Here is a 22,986-nt window from a genome sequence, read left to right as displayed (position 1 = left end):
CCACTTGCCACCAGTGCAGTGAGGAAACAGCTTCACTTTTCTTGGAAGACAAGAAACATAGCCTCATCTTCCCAAACTTGCTCTAGGGACCTCTTGGGAGACTTGGAATTCCTGATGGGGCAGATCAGAAAAGCTCCTCCCATGCTCTCTGATGGAACCCAGAGGTGTAAATATATAAACGCAGAGTGATTGATTATATGCTGACTTTCAGGATTTGTACCTAGGAATAAATGTATCCTTTTACTTCCGTACTGAGTGCTGGAACTGCTGCTTTCCTTCAGCCTCACACCCTGTGACTCTCGAAGAACAACACTGGTCTCTGTGTAATCACAGTCTCTGTATAGCCAGGGATGAGGAATATAAGCACTTGCGTGTACATACAGAAGAAGTGATTGTACAGATTTGTTTTTAACAAAGCTTGGGGTTTTTCTAACATAATTGGATCTCAGAGTTGGATTCTTGCATGTCTAAAATGTGTGAGAATGAATCTTAAGTTTTTCTGGCCTGTGGAATCTTTCTTAATGCTCCTCTGTAATGTGGATTTCTTGCTGTCTGCCTGTCATTAGGGGCCCTCCTTTGTCCTGTGTGCTGCTTGCTTCGCTGAGGGATGCAGGAATCTTTGGGGTCCTTATTCCAGTGTTGAATTTGATAGAAATTTTGATAGAAATTAGTTCACTGATTCAAAAGTTGAGAACAGTAAACAAGCATAATACTATAAACTTTATTTTCTTAGGATATGAAGCTAAAACCAAGGATAATATACAATGATTTTAAATGAACAACTTGTAAAGCCAACTGAATTGGAAGAAATCTTGTCAGATGCTGAGCATTGTGAAATCAGTAAAAACCGGGGTCTGCTTTTCAGCTTGAATGGGGGAGCCCTCGAGGAGAGCACACACATTTCTGTAGACTTCACTCTTGAGCTGGTACAATCTCAAAATTCCTTATCTTAGCCCAAGCACCTCCAAATACACACTCCCATGGGAACAGCCTGTCTCCCCACTCAGTGGCATAGGGGTTTTTGTGTCCAGTGCAGATGTGAAAGAAATCCCACTCACAGGGGTGATATTCACGATTACAGAAAGGGGTCAGTGGACAAGGACTGGTTCTCACCTGTCCTGTGTCTCTGCCGTAGACGAAATGCTAGATTTGGGGAAGAAGAAGGAAATATTTCTCTGAAAGATTATTTGTAAATAAATAGAAAAAACCAAACAAAACAAACCATGGCAGCTGTTTGAGGCCATTCAGACAAAGTGCTGGCATTAATCCTGGCAGAAAGAGCTCAGTGCACTGCAAGAGGTCAGTGTGCCCCTAGCTGGGCAGTTTAGCAGCAAACTCACCACTTGTCACGCTGACAATCTCCCCATGACTGGAGTACAGACATTGACAGGGGTGGTAAGGATGAGGTATTACCATAATATTTGCTGAGGTTTCTTTGCTATGGACTAATTTGTAGAGTAGAAAATACTCCTGATCCAATATGTTGTATGATTTGGCATGGTGTGGGATATTTAAGACACAAAGAAAAAACCTGATTACTTCTTGCTAAATACATAGACATATCTTACCAAAAGTGATGAATTTCTCCTAATTCTTCCACTATTCCATGCTAAGTAAACTTTCTGTTCTCCAAATTATGCTATCTACAATATATTCTCTGAAAATAGTCAAATTTCTCCTTCTTTTAGGGGAAAATGTGAGCAAATACTCTGCTGTATCAGCTTCTCTCCCAGAGAGCTGTTTAGAGCATTCCATGCCCTGTCCCGGAGTACCACTAGGTGTCCGTGTTTGCCATCACACAGCAACTGGATTTTCTGTAAAGAATTAACTCTTGCTTGTCTTCGAGGTGCTTATCTAAGAATGAGGTGCAGTGTCTGGGCATGAAGGAGCTGGTTCACACAGGATCCCCAGACTCATTGCTTTCAATGATATGGTCACAGGATGCTACAGAATATTAAAAAAAATTTCTTCAGATGGTTCAGATTGAATTTTGAGAAAGAAGTAACTTTTATTGCTTAAGCAGGAAAGGTGAAACAGCCCAGGAATATTCCAGGGAAAACGGCCCAGGATGACACCTGGGAAAGCTTGGGACAAACAAGGCATTTCCCAGGGAGCACCAGCCCAGGAGGTACTACCCTAAGCAGCTCCCTGCTATCCTCACTGGGGGCTGAGGGGCAGCTGACCTTATATCAGTTTATGGCAGGCCTTGTCATCCCTTCCAAAATAACTAAACATCAGTGACACAACCAGATGCTTCAATTTGGGCAACACCTGTAAATGTTATCCCAGAGGAGGCAGGTGTGCTCCATGGCCCCTGGGTACCATCCAGCTCCGTGTGCCTGTTTTCTTTGATTCATTAAAAGCAGCAATTTAATGTAATGAGAACAGGAAGTCATCATCCCCTGGAGGAGCTCCTGGGCACCTGGTGGGATCAAGTTCTTCCTCAGCAGGGGAGATTCTCGCCCCACTGACTTCAGACCATACCTTTGAAGTGGGAGGGAGGGAGCTCACTTCCCTCAGCTCCCTGGAAGCCTGACTATCCCTGAAGACATATGAATTTATATCATCTGCTCCTTAAGTATCTGCTGGATGGAAATGTGGACAGGGTTTCCAAATGCTCCAACTGACTGGCTGGAGCCAGTGCTTCAAGGAAAGAGCCCCTCTTTGGCAGGTGGAATTAAGCAGTTTCCCTTTTACAGGTAGGTGCAGGTGGCAGGTACAAGCAGTTAGCTCAGGGAGGGCCCATAGATCATTTTTAGGTGCCAGCTCCAAAGAACAAAAAAGGAGCTCCTTCCTTTTGCCCAAGGGCTTCCAAGTATTTCCAAGGCCTGTTCCGTGTCTTACATACCACCACACCACATAGAACATTTTCTTACCAAATTAACCCACAGCAAAGTAATCTCTCTGGAAAACTTATGATAAACGAATACATATACAATTTGTAAGCCACTGAGGAATAATGCAAATACATCTGATTCCCGATGACAGAAATCATTGCACCTACTAAGTGATCACTCAAGCTGTTAGTTAGTTCCTCAATTTGTTTTTAGAGAACAATTTTCCAGCTTTAGAGAAGTATATCATGCTTCTCTCTATGCTGGAGCATGGAAATAGGAATACTGATGAACTGCTTGTTTCTCATATATATTGCACTTGTTTTGGAAAGAAAATAGAGAATGCCCTTAAGGTTGAACTTCACAGGTAAATGCCTTCACATTTTACCATGTAACATTCACTTTTATTATTCCTGTGATTAAAACCACCATTAAAGCCACTGACTGGATATATTTAGAACCAGACAGCATTCTAATCTGTATATGACACAACAAGACACATTAAAATAAAAATAACAATGCAACATGCCTTTGCAGAGCACAAGGCATAACTGGAAGATCTGACACAGGGACAGATCTAACAAATTACACAGCAAGCAACAGCCTTAAAATTAGGAAGAAAAGGAAATGGTAGAAGCAAAGAGCAAAATGCAATGAGGAAGCAAGAGGGCCCCAAGCTGTCTGGAGCGAATGTGCTGCATGTCCTGAGAGAAGCTGGCAGGAGCCCCAGTCTGTCTCCACAGTGCCTGCCATCAGCAAACCATCTCCCATTCTCTGCCTTCACGTGTTCCTGGGCTAGGAAACATCACTGTGCATTTACTGTGTAAATGTTTTCATCAGGATGTTCTAATCTAATGACCACATCTGAGCTGGAGTGGAGCCCTGCACACTCACGGGTGTGGGCAGGGACCCAGCCACAGCCATTGGAAACTCCCCTCTCTGCTGCAGGATGCTGCTCACAAACCTCAGAGCATCGATGTGAGCAGTTTACATCCTACACAGACTCTGGGGAGTGAGCTTTGTCACTCACATGAGCCCTTCTGCTCCTGGGAACACCCACCCAAGTGCCCATCAGCCACAAGAGGGTGAAGTACAAGCAACCAAAATGATCCCAGGCATGGTCACATCCTGCTGTGGGGGCATCCAGGCTGCTCCAAGAGCAGGAGCCAGCTCAGTTCCAACAGCCAGCAGACGCTGGTCAGTGCAGGATTATCATGAGATTGTCCTTCCTAAATCACAGTGTGTGTGCATGGTCACTGTGCACCTGTTTCATTTTCAGCCACAAAGCAGCAGCCAGAGGAAGAAAGGCTGAACACCAGAGGCATATTTATCATCATAGTGCAGATGGAAAACACCTACCAGGTCACAGGCTGTCCTTCCTTCCCTCAAACAGATCCCTAAAAAAGATCTTATATAGTACTAAATCCACTCCAGGTGAAAGTAAAGTGGGCATGGTTAGCTCTCCACCAGGGTGAGCAGGTATTTGGGAGGTGGGTGTCTGAAGTCTGTTTGAGTGTTTTGAAATATGCCAACACTGTTGTGGAAATCCACACAAGCTGGTTATTTACATCTATTCAAGAGGACATGGAGCTTGGCTAGTTTAAACAAAGCATTCTGTGTGGTGCAGCACTACAGCCTAATATAAATTGCTAGTTTTCTTTTGCTTTTGGGCTTTCTGCCTGTCTGGTTTTGGAAGAAAGCCAGTTTTGAATAGAAGCATTTAGTCACCATAAACAGCCTATTTCAAGAGGGTGAGAGAGGCAGTAGGAGCAAGAATGGGATTTGCATTCTTATCAAGAGATTAAAAAAAGTGAATAAAACCACTTAGATGTTGGTTCTGTCCGCACTGAAATAAATCCAGAAGCTGTCACTTTAGCTGGGGGATGGACACGAGAAATCTTATCCCCTGCGGAGTTCTTTGTGAAAATTTCTGTAATTTCATAGAGATTTTCTTTTTACTGGGAGCTTAGAGAGTGAGAGATCAAATTCAGAAAAAGCCTCTGAGGAATTCCAGTGCTAGAGAATTGCTTTAGTTTTTTTACTCTATAACAGGCTCTCTTTGGAGTGTGAACTCTGAGTCACCCATGTTTCTCACTCTAAAGCCTCTCAGCTCTGAAGGGTGCTGAGCTGTGAGCTCTGGCAGTGCTGGTGAATGCTTTGCTGCATCTGTTCAGGGCTGTTTCTGTGCGGACAGGCTGTATTTCAGGAGCCATGGGCTAACCAGGAACAACCTACTAGAGTCAGTAACATTGCTCTGGACTGAATAGCTCTGAACTGAAAATTCAGTGGAGAATGCCTGACTCATCTGAGTCCTTCTCAGTCCTCAGGCCCCACCACCCATCTTCCATTAGGATGGAGCTGGTGGTTCCCACTCTTTCTGTTTTGTCTGACTGAACAGAGAGGAGCAGTGCTTCAGCTTCAGGGGAAGGCCTGTTTATATTTAGGCAATAAATCAAACACATGGCTGGGATAATGGTGACATCCAGTGGGCCAAAGGTACCATCTTTGCTCTTCCAGAGGCATCTGGATGTGCAGCACTATAAACAGAGACGCAGCAAATCATTCCACAGCAGGAAGAAAAGACACAGATGGCACGTGGGACATGTAAATGTGCAAAAGGAAAGGAAATCTGGTGTTATGGTCTCAAATAGCACATACCTTTCCAGCATCTCTTACTGGAGTCCCTACTAGACGACCATATCCTGACTGCTGGATTTTGGACTCTGGCATATACTGACATCTGCAGAACAGCTTGAATGGAGCTGTCTGAATTATTTCTGGAGCCTTTTTTCCAGAAAGTAAGACTAAAGTCGATCCAAATGAAACAGCATTTCTAACTATAAAAAATGCTTTTGAAGATAAAGAAAACCAGATTCACTTTGTTTCACTCAACAAATTGAACCAGAGCATGCCTGTGTTTGATCTGAAGGTTTCCTCATGGCAGTTGGCTCAGAGAGCTGGTACCCAAATTCCATTCCTTTCCCTTCCTTGGAGAAGCACAAAACGGAGCAGATATCATCTGTGCTCCTCAGTGACACACAGCCGGAACATCTGGCTCCAAAACCCTTTAGTTTTGGAGGGTAAGCAATGCAGATGGCTGAAACCCTCCAAGGTAAACCCTACCTGCTGTCTTTTGCAGCCACAGCCAACCCAGGGTTAATAAAAATGCAAGAATAGACTGAAATCAGGGAGCTGACTAGCTGTTTTCTTTCATGTTTGGCACAATTTTGAACCAGGGGATCAAGGGTTCCAGTCACAGATGATTCATCAGACACCAACTCCTGAGACACTCCTAGCAAGTACACAAAATCTGATCATGTATTCTGGCCAGGAACTCTGTGAAACACCTTCAGGTATAAGCAGCAGAGGCAAGTGTGCACAGTAAAAGTCTTTCTTCACAGCTGATGAGTTTAAAATAGAAACCCAGCTGCTGGCATCACATACCTGGTACTGGTGGAAAAGGAGGATTTGAGTCTGACAGAAGCCTTAGAAACACAAGGGATAAGAAAATGAGCCCTTGCAAAGGCTGGGTTATGTGCACACCTGTCTTTATCTAACTGGTGCATTCTGCCCTGAGCAGAATTTTAAGGAAGAAACCAAAAAATCTTGCAGAAGCCTTGTTCCCTCCACAGTGCTCCCAGCTGAGTATGATCCCCCCACTATTTGTTTCTCAGCAAGAAACCTACAGATCCCCTGATAGCAACATCAGGAAATAATTAGGTCCTTAATTAACCACCTCAGCTTTTAAATTACACCAAAAGGTAAACAGTTACCTGAAGAACTGTGAACAAGGGCTCACAATAACTTGAGGAGAAACCTCAGATGCCCCCTTGGGAAGGGGACAAATGATACAACAATAAAAAAAAGCACAATAAGGCCACCTGGGGATGCTTTAGAACAAAGTAAATCTCAGTTTGTACACTAGATCAGATTTGTTTAATACACATATCCCCAGCTTACATTTCCCTTATAATCCAGATAATTATTTTAAACAGGTACATTGTTGTCTGCAGTTATACTTTTAATGGACTTATGAAAAGTGATACAATTTCAAACAATACCTGCAAGAGATCTCCCTCCCCTTGTCAAGTAAAAACCAGACATTTTCAAGACAAGAAGTTGTAGATTGCTTCAAAGCTACGCTTTCCCAGTCCTGCTATAAGAAGTGAGGGCTTGAAGGCAGAAAAGGGATAATCTTATATTCTCTTTCTCACCTCTGCCAGCATGCAAGAATCAGGATTCTGTAGCCAAGTACCTCTGTAGTTTAGACACAAATAAGACTGATTACTTTAGATAGATACCCTCTCCAGTGACAGCCATGCCCAGCTTCCAGCAGACACTCTGCTGACCTTCACTGACCTGCCTCAGGTGCTCTGGACTCTCCTAAAACACCCCCCCTGCAATGAATGCTGGCTACCTGAAGGCAACATGGATGGGGAGCCCAGCACACAGAAACACAAAAGGCTGCCCTGATGCCTGGTAGCATCATAGGAAACCACAGCAGTCCTCCTTCAGGGATATTAGCCCCTCAAAAAGGGTGAGGATCTGCACAGAGAAACCAAAACCACAATGAAGTACTTAAAATATCCCCTGATGGTTTTTTTTGCCCAAATTGATGAATTCACCGAACAGATGTCTGACATAAAACTGGCTTTGTTTTTAATTGGAGGAGATTATTTAAACTATGTCTAAGCCGTATGGTCCTGTAAGTCTGACTCCCCTCTGCCATTGCTGGAGAGACCAGCTTGGCATCCCTCTCCATTTCCAAGTTGTTTCCTTTTACAGATTTAATAGCTGCTATTTTTCTTTCTTATTATTGGTCCCTAGGTCCTGTTACTATAAATCAGGGCCTTAGGCCCAAAATTAACTCCAAGGTGGATTTGGACAAGTTCTTTGCATGATTTTTAGTACTAGGTTGGTTTAATAAAACATAAAGGGAAATGCAGATGTGAATATAGAAAACACATTGAGAGGAATGGTGACAGTGAGTGGTGTTCATCTCCAAGCCACTAAAGGAAGACCTGGTCCTGGCTGGCACATTTTCCTGCCCCTTTTCCCCTTGCAAATGTCACACTGAAGACAGTGAATTTTCAGAGGGATTTAGTGCACGCTAGAGAAACCAGCGCAAGTGATCAACATGACTGTTAGAACGTGCTGGGTGCCAGGCAGGCTTCAGGCTGAAAGAATGTGTGATGGCTGAGGGCATCCTAATGTTCTGCTTCAGCTCAGTGTTGCCATTAATCACCACATAAACCCAGGCCACTGCTGCTGCAGATAGGCTGAACTCTGCTTGAAGCACAGCCGACCTTGAGCAGGAGAGTTTGCAAATCTGTTGCATGCCAATACCCTCAGATGGTGTTTGGCACTGAGGAAAAAGGAGACATGATCACTTGTGTTTGAGTCCTCCTTATTGCTTGCCTTGCCCACTGCACCCTCTGAGCCTTTCCAGCATTGCTGCAGGATCTTCAACCCATGACGGGTTGCAGCTTGAGTGCCAACAGTTAAATCCTGGGGTTTTCTTTCCCTTCCCATAATACTGCCATTTACTTGAGGTGACCTCACTTGCCAAGTGATGTAACAGTGTGCACGATCGAGCCTGGCACGTCTAAGCAGATGTTTTCAGTGGACACAGAAACAGTATTATGAAATGAAAATATCGCTAAAACCTGAGTAGCACAAGAGATTACAATGGCCTTTATGAACATCAGCTTACCTAAAAGAGCATTGAGAGGCCTTTGGCTGCAGTCATATGCTTCCCTTCTAAAATGAAAGATTGTTGCTTGTACTACTGTAATGTGACTCCCAAAGGAACCAGCAGCTGCAGGTTTTGAATTTTATCATTTTTGGCCGCTCTGTTTGATAGAGTTGACTGAAGCATGCCCAAAGGACACTCCTCCCATAAATTTTTTTTCTTTAACTACAATAATAAAAAATGGTTGCATACTTTTTTTTTGGTGTGCTTTGTTTTAGTTTCTAACAAGGTAATAAATTCTATTTCAAAGAATGTAAATCCAAAGAGTTTGATAGTTGATCTTACTTGCTTTGTTTCAACTGAAAGGAAATGCTCATTGACTCTGTCATTTACATTTGCTGTCATGTCACATTATCAGGGAGAGCTAAATATGAATCAATGAAATCCAGCACAAACAAGTAGAAGATTGAGAGGAGCCTGAAAGAACTTGCTAGGTTCATTTATCAAAGGCTGAGCAGAATAATAAGGTTTATTGATAAGCACATTCCCAGCTCCTGCTTAATTTCTTTCCCTGAAGACACTTTCAATAAAATGCTCTGGCTTGTGCAATCACTGTTACATGTAAATTGTTCCTGGATGAATACGTTCATTTCTGTTCTTCCTGGACTCAATTCAGCCAATATGGAGGCCTCAGTTTTCACAGAGTGAAACACAGAATCTGCCTTTATCCTCAACACTCATACATGTGCTCTTTTGTTCCCTAAAACCACATTTCTCTTTTGCACTCAATGCATGCAGAGGAGGGTGATATGACCTGAGCTTAAAACATCCTCAGGATATTTAACAACGTGTAATGCAAGATTGTCCAGGAAGAACAAAAGATTTTGGTAGCCAAGTATAACGTTTTTAGCCTGAGATCCAAGTACACTTAATGTTTGTCATTAGCATATCCAGTGTGTCTCTAAAGCCATGTGGAGGACATGTCCAGGGCAGCTCAGTTATAGAGCTGCTGCTGGGAAGGGACAGAGCCTGAAGTCAGTGAAGTTCAGTGTGAATTGGACACTGCTTCCTTTGGGCTTCTTTTGCAAATCCTTGACTAAATCTCCATCTTATCCTGAATTGGCAGATATAAAGATATATACTCAGGGGAACCACATTTGATTTTTTGCTAGTAGCTGGGAAAAAAAAGATAAACTGTAAGAAATTCTCTTTAAGAAAGACAGCGAATCCGTAGTGTTTGACAGTGGCTCTGAGTTGTTTTATTTCAGCTTGAATGGCAAGGGGTTTTGTGGCACCCTATGTTCAGGAGAGACGGACAACAGGAGCCCATGCATGAAGGGATAGAGGCCCTGGAAAGGGATAGAGGCCCTGGAAAGGGATAGAGGCCCTGGAAAGGGATAGAGCTGCGGAAGAATTGGGGCTGCAGCAATGGAGGACAGATGGCAACACAGGGACCTGGGGCTAAACAAAGGAAGATGGTGAACACCAGCAGTGATAACCAGCCAGACTGATAAACAACCTTGTAAAGAAACTGAGCAATTCCCACACACAACTTTAATTCACTTTGAGATCAGATTCTCAAACTGCATACTGGAGAATCTTAAAATTAGGGAAAAAACTATTAACCTTTGTTGCACTTGCTTCAACTCCACTTCTTATTACTCTTACATCCACAGCCTGCCTGCCATGCTTGTGTCTGTAGCAATTAACATGGTATTATCCCACCTACTTAACCTGAATATCCAACAGGGTACTTCCTTGGCTGAATATTTCCTTTTTCAGTGACAGAATTAGGCTCCCTTAACAAATTCTGTTTTATGAATTCACTATTACATCATCTATGCTGTAAGACTTTTGGCATAAACATCTGTTTCCTTTCATAATAAAAGAATGATAAATAATAATTTCCTCTATCCCAAGCAATACAGTAGCAGAGCTGTGTGTTCAAACCTCATTAATCCCCACCCAATCTAAAGCAGAAACTGCTGAAATGCTCTGTTTGCCAGAATGAGTCTTAAGTGAAGGGAAAACACACTTGAAGTAGAAGAGAATGAATTAGCTTTTACGGCATGAAATAGGAATTTATTGTTGCATCACCACACCTAACACTATGGTTATGAGGTGGTGGCTCTTTCAATGATAAATTTCTGCAAGAAAATAATGAAAACACAATGTAAATCATCTTTCTTTCTCAGAGTTCACAAGGCCTTAGTAAGCAGTGGCCCTATTAAAGCAACCCTATTTAATATACCGAACTTATCCCAGCCTGCAATGTTTCCTTCTCCTCTTTCTTGGTCCCCCTTCTGTCCCTCCTGCAAAAAAGGGACCCTTTATTGCAATGCTCCATATTGTACTGTAACTAATGTCTGAACTGATCCAAGGTGCAGATAAATTAATTTACCTCTCTCCTATACCCAAGGTATTCTTGTCAGTAATATGCACCACTGAGGCATGGGAAAAAAAACCAAAGAGAGTCTGAAAAGTGAGTCTGAAAAGCCCCTGCAGGAAACAGAGAGAAAACTCAGGGGACACAGTATTCAGAGGCAGGCTCACTCTTGGCAGACAGACAGAGGGTTTTAGTCACTGGCACATCACTGCCCAGCTGCAGCAGCAACAGCATCTGCTCCCTGCCTGAGCTGAGAAGCTCCTGGGCTCCCCAAGGACAGCCTTTCCCACTGCCCTGCTCCAGCTGCTCCCCACAAAGGGCAGGGGCAGAGGGGACACTTGCAGTTTGCTGAGAGGTGGCAGCAGGAGATGTGCCAGTCTCTGAGACTGACCCTTTCCCTGGGGGGCAGGTAACCTTTCAGTGGTAGTGAGAACTTAGGAAGAGTCTCATTTCAAAATGTCTATAATGCCGTTTTCTGGCCTTCCAGTGAGAAAGTCACAAATAAAATTGAATGATACTACAGAGACTTTAGATCACATGAAATACCTTTCTGTCAGGCTGAAATCACCAGTAATGAGTGTAAAGAAAAAATATAGATGAGTGTACAACATTTTCCAAACTGAAGCCAAAGAGAATTACAGCTCTTCACAGATATCTCCAGAGTATTTACACATACCACAATGGCAACAATACTAATGTAGCTAAAACTTATTTCTTTCAAATGAAGGACGATTTCGTCTTCTACAGAAAACAGCGTTTATCGCCCAGTATTATTTTTTCTACCTCCTTGAAACTTGGCAGCCATTTGACATCATCCATCTCCATTAGGATACCATGGGTTGTCAACATTGGCTATTTGGACGATTATAATCCCAGATGGTTCCTTTGCAAAAAATTCTACAACTCACTGGCACCACTACATACAGTTGGATTCTAATTGTACAATAAATGTCATTTACACTGGTTGACTCAATTTTCCTTTTCTGATCCCTTTATGTCATTTTATGCCGTTCTTTTTCTCAGCCTTAATTCTGCTTTGCAACCCGATATAATTTGACTCATCATCCCTATAATAGGTCCTACTTCTCTTTCAAGCTATATGAGAGGAAATATTTTGTATTATGCATACGGTTTAGCAATAACAATGGCACAATTTAATTTAAGAGAATTATCATGTGTTACCATAGACAAGAATCTCAACTAAGGTAAATTCATTTTTTACCCATAGTAACAGAACCTGCATCAACTATTGACACAGTGCAACACTTTAACTGATTCAAAGTCTTCTGCAAACACAACTTCTGTGATTTTGCTGGTAAACACGAACAGCGCAGAAAAGATGGACTGCTTTCCCTGTTTACACATTTTTCTCATGAAAATAAGTAAGCTTATTTCTAAGGAATTGTTAAAGAACTTTTTGATTACTAAAAATAGGAAGGTAGTCACACAAGCAACACTGAATGAAGAGAAAACGTGATCTAATCTCACTTTACAAATGAAAAAGTAGCCAGTCAACAACACTAAACACAAAAGCATAGCACCCACCAGAGAAACAGGCAAGAGAGCTGTCATTCCAAAAATGAGCTACAGTGTAATGCTATACATCTACAGGTATAGATCTGGCACAGTAAATTTGAGGTTCACTTTTTATAGAAGTGTTTCTAAAAAACTCCTTTGGTAAACACCAGCAGAGCCTTCCCTCCCAAGCAAAGCAAACACACTGAAGGAATTTGGTGCTGTTCTTTTGAAGAACAAATCTGCTCTCCCCACCCTCTAAAAGAATACCCAAAAGAGGAGGGAATGGCACTGCTTGAATAAATGGCTTTTAGTAGGATTTCTCCTTGAGTGAAAGCTCCAGCATCACCTGCTTATGGTAGGAATCTGCTACAGCTCAGGAAAACTGCCTTGGGACTTGAATAACACTTTTTAAACCTTCACCAAAGTTGTTTAGAATCAGGGTCGGAAAATGCAAAAGCCAACATACCTTCCCCTCTGGCAGCTCAACAGGTGTGTGCTACATTAACTAACCCAGACTCTGTGCCACTGCCACCTTGACGTCATTGTTACTGGGTTGACAAAAGGTTTCCATGACAAACAAGAAAGCTGATCTGTTATCTCCTCTTTGGAGGAAATTGAAATGCCCTCTCTCCCATGTTCTGCTAGACCCACCCACCTTGTTTTTGGCACGAAGCACGAAGCGCAGAGGGTGTGCTTCTGTGATTGATTTAGATTTCCCTCTACTCTGAAATAGAGAAACTAACTTGTTTGCTGTTTTTCCCCCTACTTAAACTAGAGGGTGTCACCCTCATCCCACTGTGATCCCACCCACCTCACCCACAGCACAATCTTATTTGTAGGCATGCTGACTACCATGCTCAAAAAGAGAACACATAACGGTGAAAGAGGACAAACTTTGAAGGAATGAACAAAAAACATTATTAAGGCATTTGATTCTCTTCTCGGCTGTAATTTATTACCTCTACTAGCAGGCATGACCTGTAATAGTTAGCAGATGTTTGAAACATCTCATTTTGAACTTTGCCTAAGATTAAAAGAGATCTTGTAGAATTTAAATAGCAGCTGCAGAATGAAATAAGGTCGCCTTTCCTAATGTGACAGAAATGTTCATCCTAGCCTTAAACAAGGAGGACTGTTTTATGTTCTGCAAATACTGAGGAAGTTAAATTTTTGTGCACAGGCACCCACACATTATAAATTTTATATGTGTCTAATTTGCAGCAATTGACACAAAATAACCCCAGTGGAAAAGGCTGGCCCAGCTGCCTGAATGCTTCTTAGGTTTTTTCTGCAATTAACCCCAGGCCTGCAGCTCACCACAAACAGGAGAACAATGGACTATTCTAGCCATGAACAACAGGTTAGCAAATTTGGAGGTACAAATTTATTTATCATCAACATTACTGTTCTCACTTCATCAAGGGAGAACCCAGCAGTCCTCAAAGAGGATCATGTCCTGGATATGGAAACAAACCCAAAGGCTCGCCAAGGAGCAATAAAATACACTCCCCTACAGCTGTGCAACCCTACCAGCCTCTCTGCCATGCTGGCACCAGCAGGGTTCCTGCCCTGTGCATCAAAACAGTCACCCTTTATATTTAAGCACAGGGACTGATGCTAAATTCAACTTCTTGGGTATAGTTCCTATGGATCTTCTAGGACTACTGATTCCCCTACCTCTTGTTCCTACAATGACTAGACTTCAGCCAAGGGCGAACTAACTCACTGACTCAGATGACTAAGCTCTGAATTGAGGAAGTTAACATACAAACAGCTAATTTAAAAACAGGTTTAGATCTCAAAACGAATTATTGTTCCCTTTCAGACTGCATGCATTTCTCCTTTGCTTGACACTTTAAGATTTTTCATTAATTCCCATACTTGCAGGTTTCTCAATGTTTGCAAACAGAGATCTTAATGTGGCAGACATAAGAGATGAAACATTTTGAAAGACCTGCTGTAGTGAACAAAGATGTCCCTAGCCTTTATGCATCTGGTTTGAGTTAATATTTGTATCCCTTCAGAATACCGGAGATTTTTTCCTAAGCTAGGCTTTTCCTAGTACGCGTGTTTTAGTAACACAAGGTTGTAATGTACTGCTCTCAAACAGATGTGATTCTGGAGGCTATCCCAAGGAGTACTGCTCACCTTCAGAGGGAGGCAAAGTCTAAACCAAGGTTGTGCTATTGTTTTTGGGGAAGACAAAATGCCTTGACTCCCATTAAGATTATTTTAAATCCTGCTGCATGACAGCTGCTTACAACTAATGTATGTAATATTGAAGATGTTATTACTGAACATGAAAATACCTAACACTTTTGCAAATTTAATCAACATATTTAATTCATTGTCCCAGGGAGGTTCACAACTCTAAAGACCTTCAAACCAGTGCAGGTCTTAAAAACACATATTTAACCTAACTCTGTTCCTGTGGAACAGAGCTCAGCATATGCTTAACATTAGGGGCATGTGCTTAATGGGCTCATGAAACACATCCTGGTTTATGATTCAGCACGAGCAATTTGCAGCTCTGTTTTCATCTTCCTTACAGCCACTAATGTGCCCACGGAATTACGACAGGCCAGTGGCAGGAAATGGAGCATTGGCCTCATCAAGGGGCCCATTGGGCTGACAGAGCCCAGCACACAGCACCAGCCCAGGACACACCAACCCATGCCAGCCCCAGTGGGGAACCCTGGTCAGGGTGTTCCTTTTACAACCAGAGAACGGGCGACAGAAAACCACCACAGCTAATTACGCACCGTAGCTATTTAGCATGAAGAAACTATATGCTGGAATAATAGCCACAGGTGATTTTACTATAGATTTACTGTAACTCCACCACTCCCAGCAGGTGTCAACACTCCTGACTCAGAGAACACACCACCTGCATCCCTTTTTTATTTAATTACCATGATTTTTAGAAATTTGCTCTGCAGCACTCAAAGCACAGTCATTAATCTTCAGTAATCTCTCTGAACAACAATTTCAACTTTTCTGAGCCCAGAGCCCCTCTATAAAGCAGGGGCTGTATTGTCTGAGCACAGGATTTTATGCAAGGAAGTTGCCATGGCAACATGACAGGGAGGGCAGAACCCAAACAATATTGAGCATCAAAGAATTTTAAGTGCAGGGAAAATTCAGAGCTAGATTCCATATTAGAGCTATAGGCTGTCCAAACTGCAGATTTTAAAGCTTAGGAAGACTGGATATTATTATAAGCTCTCTTGGGGATAGCTGTATTCCAGCAATGCATTATCACTGATCTGTTCCCATTATAATCCATCCATTTCACAGAAAACTACATGTTTTGTAAGGGAGTGGAAAAGCAATCTGAAAAGGAACAATTGCACATCTTGGCTTTGGGTAGAGAAAGAAGAAAGAGGGAGAAGGAAGAAAAGGTTATTATCCAAACTGTATTTCAATAGAAAGCCTGGCTGTTATAAAAATAATAATGGTCTTGGCTAGTCACTTGTTGTGAAATAATGAACCTTGTCCACTTTTAAAATATTATTGCAGGCATTCTGTAGAGGACCCTAATAAAAATGGATGGCTAACTGAGAAAAGGCTGCTGCATTGTTTTATAAGGCAGTAATCCAGTTCCAGAACACATAAATTGTAAACTCCAAACCAAAGAGTTTATACCAAAAACACAACATAGCTTTATTGTTATTATTACCCCGTTGCTCTTGTATATGCTGCTACAAATGCGTTTGCAAAATAATTAAAATCCAGAAGCGTTAGCAATGGAGCAGACCATAATTGTGTCTCAGGAGTGCTGAGTGCCCCAAGCTGTTACAAACCTTCACATAAGAAAGGTGCTGGTTTTATGTTTGCATGGATTGGTTTGCCACTTAAAAATGGGAACATACAGATACGGAAGGTAAAATAACCTAACAGAAGTTCTGGGACATACATGACCTTCGTTCTAACTCCCAACTCTCTTTCTTGTCCAATGTTTAACTTGGACAACTCCACTCTCCTGTATCTCTTCCGAGTCTTGGAAACAAGGATAGTGCCGGTCACATTTTTATGAGATCGAGTACAAGCTTACATTTAACTAATGGTTATTTTTTGCAAGAAACATGCTGTTTGGATCAGCACATTTCTAGTGAGAGAAAAGCCACCTCAGTGCTGGGGAAGTCACCAGCCTTCTCAACACCACTACTGACCATGAGCCTAAAAGAGTGACCCATGTCCTTCCCTCCATGCCAGTGAGATCTGCAGGTATTAGGGCTGGCCCTGTTTACCTATGGAAAGCCAACCAAGCTATTTGTATCAGCAGTCTGTTCTTTTTGCTCCTGACTGCTCACCCAGCTGCAGGCATTAGTGACATACTTTTAATTTTTTTGGCTTCTCGTGCATAACTAGTAATCCCCATGGAGAGACCCAGCACAGGCCAGCTTCCCACAGATCTGGGCTGTGTGGTCAGTCTCCAGCTAGAGGAGAAGCTTTTCTGGAAGGTCAAGCATCTCTCAGCCATGAGATGAGGTCTCTAGTAATGTGTGTGTCCATAAATACATGTGTTCATACTACTACATTTCTTCTAATTAGAACAAATTCTTGGTTGCTCTCCCTATCCTTATGTTGATTTCCACAGAAATTATTTTTGAGATCAGAAGCTTCTGCCAAATTGCTTGAAATTTGTCCAATGGGTACTAAAGTTGTTAGAGGGCAGAACACAAATAGATGTGGAAAACATGAAAGAAAAAGTTACCTTAGAAAACTAAAAAACTTTCTCCTATCACAAAGGTAAAGGTAAGGGTAAGTCTCTTCAGGATTTCTCTACAAAGTTGCCTGCCCTGTAATAATTCCATTTTATCTGTATCTGTCAACTAGCCAGATTTCCATCATTTAATACATGACGTGTTTATTTTCTATTGTTCTGCTCTGTTAATAAAAATATCACATGGCCCACATCAAACACCCACAAAAATCTATCACTATTTACTCTATTAGCTGAATTATAACCTCATTAAAAAAATCAAGCTAGCTTAATTTTATTTTCTATAAACAGGTGCTAACTTGCATTAATTACATGAACAGGGTTTAATACATCATTAACTCGTGCTCTTTATTTGTCGTGTCATAGTTATTCCTAGAGCCAATATTCCAGGTTTGCAACTCAGTGGTATCAATTACAAATGAGACAGCAGATTTTGAAAACTGCAATGTTTTTGTCAGCTCACAGGTGAGGTGGAATAAGCTGACACTTATGAATCCTCTTACTGTTTTTATTTTAGGTTAAATTCAATTTCTGAAAGCTTCTCAGGATCTTTTGTATTATTTATATCTCATGCAGGAACACAGATACCCCCCTTCCTATGTCAGTAGAACCATACCAGCTTTGCTGCTGTAGCTTAGACATTTTTCTAGCATAAGAGATCCTGCCATGGAAACTTGAACAGATTTGGAAAGCAGCTCCCTAATGGACCTGTTAATGCAGCCAATTTGTGACACAGATCCCTTGTCCTGTTCCTCCTGGACAGGGCCAAACTGTCCCATCACATTAACACCATTAAAAGCTGTCTTGCAACAAAGGTCAAGGATCACCTGTTCCTGAGAGCTGAACTGCACTTTAATGTTAGCCCTGAACCCGGGAGACTGGAAATGACTCACAGTGGGTATAATCTGAAGTTGCTCAACGCCAGGACGTTAAGTCAGGTGTAGGTGCATGTCTGATTGCTTGCAGGCTGCAGCTGTGCTCCTTTTTCTGGGCCATGTTAGAAACAACCTGCACAGCATCCAGGCTGGAGTGGTACCGTCAGCATTGCTCAGCACAAATCACGTAGGGCTCTTTTTATAGCTTCAGGATAAGCAACTTCCACTCACACACTATAGTTACTAAAGCACCAATGAGGCAGGCCAGTCTATGGTATGATGGCTTGTTTTATTGTATTAATTTCTGATTCAGTATTATTTGGCTTTACTGTAACCAGTTGTCTGTGCATTTCTACGTTTAAAGCTGCTTCTTTCCCAATCCACTCCTAGCTGCCTCTGCAGTAATAACAAAGCATGATCTTGGATAGTTTGGCATGTGACTAATAGCTGTTCAGATTGCCTTGGCAATTTCAGAGTATGCTAATTGGGCTAACAAGGTACTAAGTGCTCCAAGGTGTTATGAATGTGTTGTAAAATCAAAAACTCTGCTGTCAAATGCATTCATTACTCATGGTATGTAATTTGCTTGCAAGGAGCCTACTCCAAAAGACAATATTTCCAGTCATTTCTCCTACTCATCTGGGAAAGACATTAGCACAACAGCACCTAGAGCATCTTTAACTGATACCGTCTCATTCCTAGAGAAGGAATCTCAGCCAACAGGCTCCTTGGTATCTTTGGGGACTGTCAGATTCCTCCTCAGCTACAGCCAACAATTGGGTCCCACCAGGCCCCTCGCCATGGGCTGCTCTCACCAGGCTCCTCTCAGAAAAGCAAGACCCATTTGACCAGCTGGGCACAACCAGTCCCAATGGGCTGTGGACCTGATCCCAGGTGAGGAGCGCCCAGCCACTGCCTGGGGCTGTTCCACATGCCTCACTTCCTGTTTTTTTCCCCATCCCAGTCCCTAGGCTTTATTGCTGTTCCCCTTCTCCTGCTCCCCACCATTTGCACTTTAGGCACCATGCCTCATTCCTACCTCTTGCTATCCAGGCACGCTGCCTGAGAGTGTTTCTGATTTTTGCAAAATAACAACCTCAGCAATCAGACCAAAGAGCTTTCACAAGCACCTTGAGCTCTCCATTTTACAGGCAACATCAGACCAAACAATGACACTACTGTTCAAGCCTACACAACAGACAAGAAAGTCACAGTATCACTTTTCCCCATTACCCCTTGTGCTGAAACACACCCAGTTTATCCACTGACATAAGAGACAGGTTCATGTGATTCCTTCTCCTTCTGCTAGTTCTTTCCTACTAAAGGTCACACCTCCTGATTTCATTTCTGTGGAACTGAGCAACTCAGTCTTTACTGTCTTCCCTTTTCCTGTTCCTTTTCCATTCTGTTAACATAAAAGCCTCACCCAACAGTGACGTTCAAGTTGACATTGATTTCTGCTGTTTTTGAAGTCAATGTAATAAGATAAACTCTATATATTTGCCTGATACAACTGAGACATATCGACCCAAATAACTGGGCCAGTTATCCAGCCAAAAAACTGACTAAAATTAAAACTAGATGGTGGGACAAAAACAATTCCTTGACTAACCACCATCAGTGAACAAAGTCCCTGGCAACACTGAGGTTCGATCTAGATATATGAAAAAATGAAGGATAGGAAATTTCATTTTTTTCTTTAAAGAAACTGAAGCTGGAGTAAACCACAGCACACTATGCAGCAGATGGGGGAATAACACATGAATATGAGAAAGAGGTAAGGAAATGATCACCCAGTCAAGAGTTTGTTTGCATAAGACTCTATCACCCAAGAACACACTTCAGCGGAAGCTGGAAAGGTGTGTATGGGAGGGAGGATGCCTTGTTCCAACAAACAGCTGACTGTAAATTGTAGCAGCTCTTCATGCAGCCAGAACTATTCAATGGAAACAGGTGTGACAGCAGGAAGGAAATGTTTAATCTTTGGATCCAAAAACATGACTCTTCCTTGCTTGAATAAAAGACTAGTGTTGGCTCAAAGCCAATGGGAGGCTCATAACATTCTCTTGTTTCAAAGCAATAACCTGCTTGAGAGCAGGTTCACCAATTCAGGCCCCACTAAAGCCAGTCCTCGCGTGCTTAAAAGGGACAGGGTTTGGCCTGGAATTAGTTTCCAAAAGTGGAGGTGGGATTGCACAGGTGGGAGAGGCAGCTGAACGCACACAGCTCGTATGTGCGTTCTAACACAACACTTCTACCATGAGAGAATTCTATATTTGCTACATTGCAGTTGAAGAAAAGAGAAACCACCTATTTTCCTGTACCAAAAAGATCACTGGGACCAGTCACACAATGGAAACATGCTGATCCTCCCTCAAAGAGCTCCTGGAATAATCACTTGCATTAGCACGTTGCACTACCTCATAATGGTGGGCAAAGCAAAAAATTCACCATAGCAATCACGACTAAGCACAAAAGGTTCAAATCTGGCTGATTTCAAAGGACAGTAACTATAGGCTCAGCATGGAGCTTATATTGTGCTAAATCAAGGCTACCATTCCCTCTCTCTGCCTGCTGCTCATGAAAGAGCTTGGTCACCTACCCTGTGTGGTGACTTGAGGATGTGCAGTCCGAGCTGCTTCCAGCGACTTCTTCCCTCCTGCTCAGCCACCAGAACCCCTGTAACGTATCACAAGGCTGTGCAGGGGGAATGGCTGCAGCTGGATAATCTAACACTCCTACACTCCTAACCCCTTCGGCTCCAGCAATTTAAAAGGATTGCTCACAATATATTTAATCCTAAAATCCATCTTGTCACGAGTTAATAGTCAGATAATGCTATGCATAACATTCTAAGCATGGTGCCATAAATAAGAAAGCATTTAAATAGAAGAGTTTGCAGCAAATGTTCAAATCCAAGGTTCACTCGTTAAAAACCAAACCAATGTATTAATCTCCACTGCTGCATATTTTAAAGACATGAAAACCAGATTCTAAGAACTTTTAAGCACCACAAGCTGCTTTTGCATTTTGAAAAGAAAGAAGAAATAACATTAGCTTCTCCTTCCTTTGCATGTTCTCATTCTTACAGCACATTTCATTTGTAACCTGGCATTCAGCCCCTGAGAGGTTTTTTCCCAAAAAACGTTCCACGAACAAAAAAAGGTTCTTGCTATATTTAAAGACTTAGATGTACAAAGTGTCAAACCAAGCTTTGCCCAGTGCTTCCTTAAAAACTTGAAGTACCTCGGAAGAAGTCTGCAAGAGATTCTCTCAGCCCCTGGTGGAGCAATGGTGTCTTGCAGACTCCACAAACCTGACAACCAACATCAAGAAGCACTGCCCATTGATCACCCATAAGAAAGGGTGCCCAGTGGATTCGGCATGAAGTAGGACTGAAACAGGACTTCTCCTCATGCTGGGCAGCTCTGGCAGATCACATGGCTGCTCTGTGACCTGGTTCTCTCAGCCATAAATTGACACTGACTGCTTTGCAGTAGTCTGAGATCTATGGATATGGAACACGAGACAGATCTCCCATGTAATTGAAGTCAGTTGCTCTCTTACAGCTTGTCAGCATATTTGTTAGGACAGGATTTACCATCAAAATAGAACACACAGCAAGTGAGACCTCTTCTGTTAGTGATGCTAATGTGAAAAAGGCAAAAACTCTTATTAATTCTGCCATCATTCAGGACTCATTTCAAATTCACTAAAACTGCTAATAGCTGCCATGATTTTATTTCATTTTCCTCAATCATACAGATGCTGTCTTGGGAAACTCAGAAACCCCTCCTGTCCCCCATCATGAGTTTATCATAACAATTAAAATTGCTTCCCTTTGCCAGATTTACTGTCTCCTCTAGAACACAAAGAAATTTAGCAAGAGAGACACAATCTGTTGTGACGAAAATGCAAAGTTCTACCTCTTGCAATGGTATTTTTTATTGTTTCCCATGAGGGGAATTATCTCCATTAATGGTGATTGCAAATCCCTGTGTACTGGGACATTAGCTTCCCTTATGCTTGTTACTGAAATGAAAAGAGACAACTAAAATATTACAGAGCTGTTTTATAAAGTACTTATCCTATTAAGCCACTTAGCCATAGTCTTTACATAGGGATGGGATGCCCAGAAGAATTATTTGGGGAACTATTCAGTTATAACATTAAAAAAAGCAAAGAAACACTCACATTCATTAGGATCAATTTTAGCAGTTACTGTATTGCTCCTATCAACAAAAATTCCAGGTTTATGGATGCAAGTGGCCACCTTTCAGATCTACACCTGGGGAGCACATCCTGGTTCTCCTGCTCTTCTCTTTCTCACTCACAGCAATCAAGGACTGGGAACCAGCAGATGGAAAATAAGTTGTATATTTGTTTAAAAGACATCTGCTTCAGCCCAGCTCTTACTTAACTATTTTTATTCTTTTACCTCTCCCCTCACAGGGAAAGTGACTTATTTAAAGGCTGGAGGCAAATCCTGCTCCTGCTGAAACAAAACCCTGAGCAGCCGATGGATTCCTGAAAGGCTGGATGTGATGTGGAGATATGAGAGGGTCAGAGCCAGATATTCACCTGGTGAACAGTAAGGTGCTTTTCTTGACTTCACATAAAACTGATTTACGTATCACCCTGTTTTCTTTGCATTTCTTTAAATGACTTACCTTTTGTGCCTTGCCTCTCTGACCTTAGCAGCTGTCTAACCCAGTACAACAGCACTCACCATCCCCTTTCTTGTTCTTCGCAGTGCCACATAACTAATTGCATTTCGGCCTCAACAATGTTATCTTTTTTTTCTCCCCCTTTTTTTTTTTTTTTTCTGGAAATGAGCAGCCAAGTGCTCATAAATAACACACAGGCATCACACAAAGAGAAGGTCATAAGGCAGGAACTCGATGAGCCTGAGAAAGGGTTGATTTTTAAAGTCCTTTCTCAGTCCTCAAATTTCT

The 22,986-nt window shown here is 42.2% G+C and overlaps 1 protein-coding gene across 4 annotated transcripts in view; it reads right to left on the bottom strand.

The window, feature by feature from the left end:
• Nucleotides 1-22,986, bottom strand: part of KALRN (kalirin RhoGEF kinase) — a 452,901-nt gene that overhangs the window by 66,652 nt on the left and 363,263 nt on the right. For all 4 annotated transcript variants that reach the window (XM_082284833.1, XM_082284834.1, XM_082284835.1 and 1 more), the window contains exon 34: nucleotides 1,114-1,143. In XM_082284833.1, coding sequence (XP_082140959.1) covers nucleotides 1,114-1,143 — 30 coding nt within the window. The remainder of the gene's footprint in view (nucleotides 1-1,113; nucleotides 1,144-22,986) is intronic.

The sequence above is a fragment of the Coloeus monedula genome (genome assembly GCF_965178545.1).
Source record: "Coloeus monedula genome assembly, chromosome: 7".
In the NCBI taxonomy this organism is placed as follows: domain Eukaryota; kingdom Metazoa; phylum Chordata; class Aves; order Passeriformes; family Corvidae; genus Coloeus; species Coloeus monedula.
This window is presented reverse-complemented; position numbering and strand designations above follow the sequence as displayed.